General features: G+C 45.8%; 1 protein-coding gene across 1 annotated transcript in view; it reads left to right on the top strand.

Moving 5' to 3' along the window:
• The first annotated feature begins 405 nt into the window (after window positions 1-405).
• C9H16orf72 (chromosome 9 C16orf72 homolog) overlaps window positions 406-6,605 on the top strand; it is a 29,126-nt gene continuing 22,926 nt past the window's right edge. The window contains exons 1-2 of the mRNA XM_032914016.1: window positions 406-966; window positions 1,583-1,663. Of these exons, the coding sequence (XP_032769907.1) occupies window positions 741-966; window positions 1,583-1,663 (307 nt within the window). The 5' untranslated portion in view covers window positions 406-740. The remainder of the gene's footprint in view (window positions 967-1,582; window positions 1,664-6,605) is intronic.

Below are 6,605 nucleotides of genomic sequence, written 5' to 3'. Positions count from 1 at the left end.
CACGTGACTCTCTGACGGGGGTGCGGGAGCGGAGCGCAAGCGCAGTCCCTTGGCTCCGGTGTGCATATATTTCTTTTTCTGCTTTGGTTGGCCGCACGCAAACACTGTCAACTCCTCCCTGCTCTACAGTCTTCTTGTTGCCTGACATTTACTCCTTCCCCAGCCCCCCCGCCCATTGATGACATCAGTTCGACAGGCGAGTAAACCAATCAGAACGCTGCATTCAGGGGCCGGCACGCGGAACCCGTTGCGGCGGGCCAATGGGGAAAAGCCGACGGTGGGCGCGTCCCAACCGCCTCCTCCCGGGGGCGCCGCTGGCCCAGTAGGCGGCGCTTTCCAGTCAGCATGTGGGCGGGGGAGGGCGGGGCCCGGCCGCCGCAGAGGCGTCGACGACGCCGCCGTAGACGACGTTCCTCAGTCTTCGGGGTGGGCTCGGCGGCGCAGGCCGGGCAGGGAACGCCGGTCGGAGAGCGGCGGCGGTCGGAGCGAGGCCGCGGGGCCGTGGGCGGGCGGTAAAAGGGTGCGGGCGAGGCCAGGGCAGGGTGCGGCGCCTCTGAGTAGGGTCGGTGGGCAGAGGCCTCGGGTTGTGCGGGGTGGGTGCCGGCTCCGCGGGCTTGCACAGAGGCCTGGGCCGGCCGCCGGGCTCCTTGTCCCCGGGCCTGTCGACGACGACGCTCCCGCGGGGGCCCCGCTTAAGGAGGACGCGGCGGCGGCGGCCAGGCCGCGGGAGGCCGCGGAGGATGGAGGAGCGAAAGGAGGAGGGCGAGGCGGAGATCCAGGAGCACGGGCCGGAGCACTGGTTCTCCAAGTGGGAGCGGCAGTGCCTAGCGGAGGCCGAGCAGGACGAGCAGCTGTCCCCCGAGCTGCAGGAGGAGGCGGCGGCCGCCGCGCAGCCCGAGCACAAGCAGCAGAAGCTGTGGCATCTCTTCCAGAACTCGGCCACGGCAGTGGCTCAGCTCTACAAAGGTGAGGCCGCGCCGCCATCTTGGCGCCGCCCCGGCCTGCGGAGCTGCCCTTCCGCCCGGTTCCCGGCTCGGTTCCCGGGGCCTGGCCGCTCCTCGCACCTTGCGGGGATAGCCCGACGGCTGGGAGGGGACGGCAGCGCCGCGGACCCCTTGCCATCTGACCCGCACGACGCCGACGGAGGAGCTGCCCTGGGAGGGGGAACTACGATGAAGGATGGGTAGACCCCCGATTTGGAGTACCTCCTGAGGGTCCCCATATACCGGTCCGGCCGGATCGTGGGGGTAGGGGAGGAGTCCCTGTCACAAAATGGCGAAGGAGGCGGTGGGGCGGCCCTATTGTGCCCCGAGTCGGCCTCGGGGCGGAGACTGCTAGGGGCGCCTCCCTGAGCCTGCCAGGCGGCGTTCGCAGCTTGGGCTGCGCTGTTGTCAGGTTCCCCTTCCTCGACCCAGTAACTCCGGCCTCACGCTCCCTTTGGGATCCCCAAACCCTGAACAAAATGGCGAAACCTAATATGGCCGTTCCGGAGTGAGTGACGCCCAAATAACATTCTTCTTTCTCTATGTCCTTGTGTGTCTTTTTCCCCCTATTGTTTTTTTTTTTTCCTTTTTGTTTACAGACCGAGTATGTCAGCAGCCAGGACTTTCTCTCTGGGTCCCTTTCCAAAACGCAGCCACCGCAGTCACCAACCTCTATAAAGGTAAAGATAACCTTGCTGTATTGCCAGGTTAGGGGGAAGGGAGGAAGGGCAGGCCACGTTCCGGTTGACAGTCGATGTGTTCTGAGTCTGTTTTCTGCTCTCAAGTTCAGCTTCTGCTAACCTTGAATGCCTTGCAACTTGAGAATATCTGTGGTGTTCTAGCTAGATATCCAGAGGCGGTTTTGACACTCCTGTTCCTCCCTGGGGGACATGACAGTGACTGGGGGACACTTGGTTGTCAATCTGGAGAGGGGCCTGCTGGTTACTGTACTGTAGTGCCTGAGACATCCTCTAGCTCCTACCCTTTAGCAAGGATTTAACCCAGTCTGCAAAGTGCCGAGATTAAGAAGCTCTGCAGTGGAAGATGGTGAGCTTTGTTTGGAAAAGGCTTCCAGGGAAGACGTGTTTTTTGTACCCTAGAGGTGGGATTACCCACTCTGCAGATTCTTGGAACTGGCCACTTGGAGCACGGTGGTATGAAAACATTGGAGTTCTCTGAACTCTTGCTGATCGGATTGAAATTGTGAATGTTGGCTTGTGTCTAGTAAGTTCATCATAGCTTTTCTTTCAAAACTACTTAGTAATTTGTAATTGACTGTAAATTGTTGGCGTCTGTTGTGGGAGTTTGAATGGATGGCTTTGTTTTCTGTGGTGCCTTTTTTTTTTTTTTGGAGTTCATTTTCAGATCTGATTGACTCAAGGTGTGTCGGAATAAGGTGTTGCTTGCCGTTGTACTGTTGGTAACAATAGGCTTGGTTTTGTGCATTATTACAGCTTTGGGATTTTTCTTGTGATAAAATAGTTTGGGGTTTGATTGTTAGTATACATGCTGCTTAGAGAAAGGCTTTCAAACGTTAAAAACAAACAAACAAACCAGTAATGGTAATGGAATTTCATGCAGTTCAGAAAATAACAATTTAGGTTGAAAGGTTATGGAGTATTTTCTTGAGAGTCAGATTTTTTTTTTTTTTTTTAACTTCCAGAGTGTCAGATTCTTGATGTCATCATTCTGTTAGGAGTTCTAGGTACACTTAGTAGTTTGAGGGGACAGTAATTTTGAGAACTGTTAACTGAAAATGTTAATTTAGGGAATGAGAAACTCAGTTCAGTCTTATTGAAGAAATAGAAACAGCTTATTGACTTTGCTTTTGAGAAGCAGGGTCTAACTTTGTAGCATAGGCTGACATTAAACCTGTGGTTCTGCCTCAGTTTCCCTAGTGCTTAGATTATAGGTGTGTACTACCATGCTCTGCTAGAAACATAGTTTAACTAATTACTAGTCAGCTTTGGTTAGCTAAAAGCTGGATTTTTCAAATTTGGGGGAGGGTGTTAGGGGATGGAATCCAGGGGCTTCAAAAATGCTAGGTCGTCAAATGACTGCTGAGTCAATCCTAGGCCAAGTATCCTAAGTTCTGACTACTGAATAGATTTTTAGCATCTATCAGTGCTTTTGAGGGTCTTGAGTATTCTCTTTGGAATAATTCTTCATTTTATATAGAACTAAAATTTAAAAATAATTCTTAAATTAAAATTTTAAGTTAAATTCTTTATAATTTATGTACAATAAACTACCTTTTAAAAATGTGCAGTTTTGTTTTAATACACATACTATTAACATAGAATATATCTTCCCACTCTAGTCCCTGGTAACCACATACCTGATTGCTCTACTCTTATGAAATGGCTCCATTGAGTTCACATTTGTAGGCATAAGTAGCTCAATGCTTTGCTTTAATTAATTTTTTTTTTTTGAGACAGTCTCTCTGTAGATCAAGAACTCTCTGCCTCCTGAGTATATTAAAAGGCATGTACCTGCCAACATTTAGTTCTTTTTACATTGTAATCTGTTATTTTGATACCATGGCTTAATATTTTTGCTTATGTAATTTTTGTGTGAAAGGGAAGAAAACAAATTTTGAACGTTTTCTGGATGCTGGGTCCCTAGCCTAAGCCATATACTTACTGATATGAATGTCCTATGGTTTTGGGGTTGGTGCATACTGATAGGATAGATCCCTCTGACACTAAAGCTAGCAGTTTTCTTTTTGTGCTAATTCCTTAAAGAATTAGCTGAGTTAAAGAATTAGCTGGGTTGAGCTGAGTGGTAGTAGTGTATACCTTTTATCCTAGCACCTAGGAGACAGCGGCCTCTGTGCTCAAGGCCTGGTCTACAGATTTCCAGGACAGCTGGGCCTACACAGAGAAACCCTTGTCTTGAAAGCCAATCCGCAAAAAGGATGGTTGGATTTCAAAATAATTATTAGTTTGATTACTTTATTTGAAAATCCTACTTATTGCTAGGCTTGGTGGAAAATGTCTGTAATCCTAGCATGTGAGAATTGAGGTAAGAGGAACACTGATTTCAAGGCCAGCCTAGGGTATGTAGTGAGATCCTGTTTCAAAACAGAATAAAATAAATGATTTTCTAGTTTTCTTTGCTTAGAGAGCTTAGGAGCATTGCTTTTGTTTGAATAGGACATGCAGTTCCCGGGTTGTCAGTGTGCTTGTTGATTCTACTAAATGTCCTGTGAGATAAAAGGAACAATAGGAGTGGATACATTTTGTGGGGAACTGGGTGGTTTAGCAACACCTTATTTTTTGTTGTAGGAGGATGAATATAATCGTTTACTTTTACACCCTCCACCTGTGTAATGGTTAGACTGTGACCATTGTATAACAGACACACAGCTTTAAGAATATTTGGCTAACTTAAATAGAACCAGTAAGTTAATAAAGTAGTATCCCAGGTTAATTGAACATGAAAGGGAAATTTAGCTCAGATTGTTCACAGTTCTGTTGAAATATTTAAACATTTAAAATTTAAATATTTAATTATAACTGGCAGAAATCTTGAAGGGATCCTCTGAAGTGGGCAGTGCTCTTATGTATTTTATAAAGCACTTGATAAACTAAAAATGAGGCCTGTGAAGAACAAAGAGTTCTTGGGGACATGCTTATTTGCTTGTTTTTTAAAGAGTGTCTCCTTATGTAACCCAAGATGGCCTTGAACTAAAAGTTTTTCTGTTTTCCTGGCTGTTGAACTTACAGATTACTACCATGCCTGGCCTGGATCCACTTTTTTTTTTTAATAAAGTGTATATATTTTTTGAGAGGTTCTCTATTTTCTTACTAGACAAACTACACCAAGTTAAACCTGACCAAGTCTTCCAGGTTAAAAATGTTGACCTCCATCTAGTAAAATTGATGACCATGATTCAGAGCAAACTCTAGGTCATGCCACTGTTTGAATCCTTACAGACCCAACTCTGCTCTCCTCCAGAGTTTTCTCTTGGAGTTGTACTTGATTTTGTGACCAGTTTTCATTAGACTCCATTGAGGAATGGGATGATTTTGCTTTTGTTTTTATGGCCAGGAATCCTGTCATTCTGAAAGTCTTGTGAGAAGATAAGGGGAGTAGTCTAGTCAGAAAAAAGGAGAAGGAAAAAACCTTTTAAAGTTATATCATTTAGTGTGTGTTCCATTTGTATGCAGAAGTCAAAGAACACAGCTGTTGGCAGTTAGTTCTTTTAAACATCCATTAAACTTTGGTCTTCAGGCGTGGTGGTAAGGGCATTTAATCCACTGAACCTATTCATTGACCCTTAGGGAATCTTTTGGGGGTGGGGGAAATCTTTTAATTGCCAGTGAGCTTTTGAAAAATTGAGCATGCACTTGTGGTTTAGTCTCAGAAAGATTTGGAAGAAAAAACAAGTTTTGGCTTCCTAAGGACAAAATTCAGTCGAGTGGAGTGCTTGGGCATGCCCTGGTGATACGTACAGGCTTGTAAATCCTAGTTACTTGGGATTCTGAGGATGGAAGGTGGCAAGTTCTATGTCAGCCTGGGTCATACAGTAAGACCTTGTCTCAAAAAGAGGACTGGGAGAATGGCTTGGCAAATACAGAACCTGGACCTTCTATGCCAGATCTGTCAAACTGCTGCTTTGTTTGTTTGTTTATTTTTTACTTTGTTTTGAGTCAGGTGACTGGCAAGAAAATTGTTGAGGGTGGTTTTTGATTCATTTGTTCATTCCAAAGAGAACACATCCCTTAAATATTGTTGGTTCCTTGGCATAGTATAAACTATATCTTGAACTAAAGAGATTATGAAAAGTTTTGCTTACTCTAGGTAGGTTTGGTGGGTATTTGGGAAATAACATTGCTAAACTTGTTTTTCTTTTGAGACAATGTTCTTGCTGGTCTTTAACATCAGTGATCCCACCTCAACCTCTTAATTATTAGGATTATGGCATGCTACCATGTCTGTCTCTGAATACCTTTTTTTGCTTTGGGAAGCTTATCTTTTAAGATTGGGCTGGTAGTTGTCACTCAGGAGACGGTTAGCATGGGTATCCCTTATAAGACAACGAGGTTAGGCTGGGGTAGGAGCTAGTGAACTAGTCTGTTTTGTAGCTTTTAGGAACCTTAGAGCTAATTCTCAAGCTCCCCTCCCCAACTTTCCCAAACATATACACAGTATTTCAAGACTAGTTTTGCCTCTTAGCTGTAGATGACCTTGAATTTCTGATCATCCAGTTTCTATCTGGGACTAGAGATTTGTGTTATCAAACCCAGTTTACTCCATGCTGAGAGTGATGGTTTGTGTATGCTTGGCAGGGCTTGGGTTTTAATATCTTTGTCCTAGCTGCCTGGAAGTCAGTATTTTCCTAGCAGCCTCCAAATAAAGATGTAGAACCATCAGCTCCTCATGTGCCTGGTTTCCCTGGAAGCTGCCATGCTTCCATGTAAGCCAGCTCCAGTTAAAGGTTGCCCTTCCTTTAAGTAGTCTTGGTCATGGTGCCTGTTCATATTAATAAAACCCTAAGATAGAAGTTGGTACCAGGAGTGGAGTTTTGCTAGGTGATAGGCAGGACCATGTTTTTGTTTGGAACAATGTGGATTTGGAAAGCCATGAAATGTTTTGAGTGGGGCTTAATAAGCTATC

Source organism: Rattus rattus, chromosome 9 (genome assembly GCF_011064425.1).
Source record: "Rattus rattus isolate New Zealand chromosome 9, Rrattus_CSIRO_v1, whole genome shotgun sequence".
Taxonomy (NCBI): domain Eukaryota; kingdom Metazoa; phylum Chordata; class Mammalia; order Rodentia; family Muridae; genus Rattus; species Rattus rattus.
Note: the sequence above shows the minus strand (reverse complement) of the source record. Positions and strands in the feature narration are given on the sequence as shown.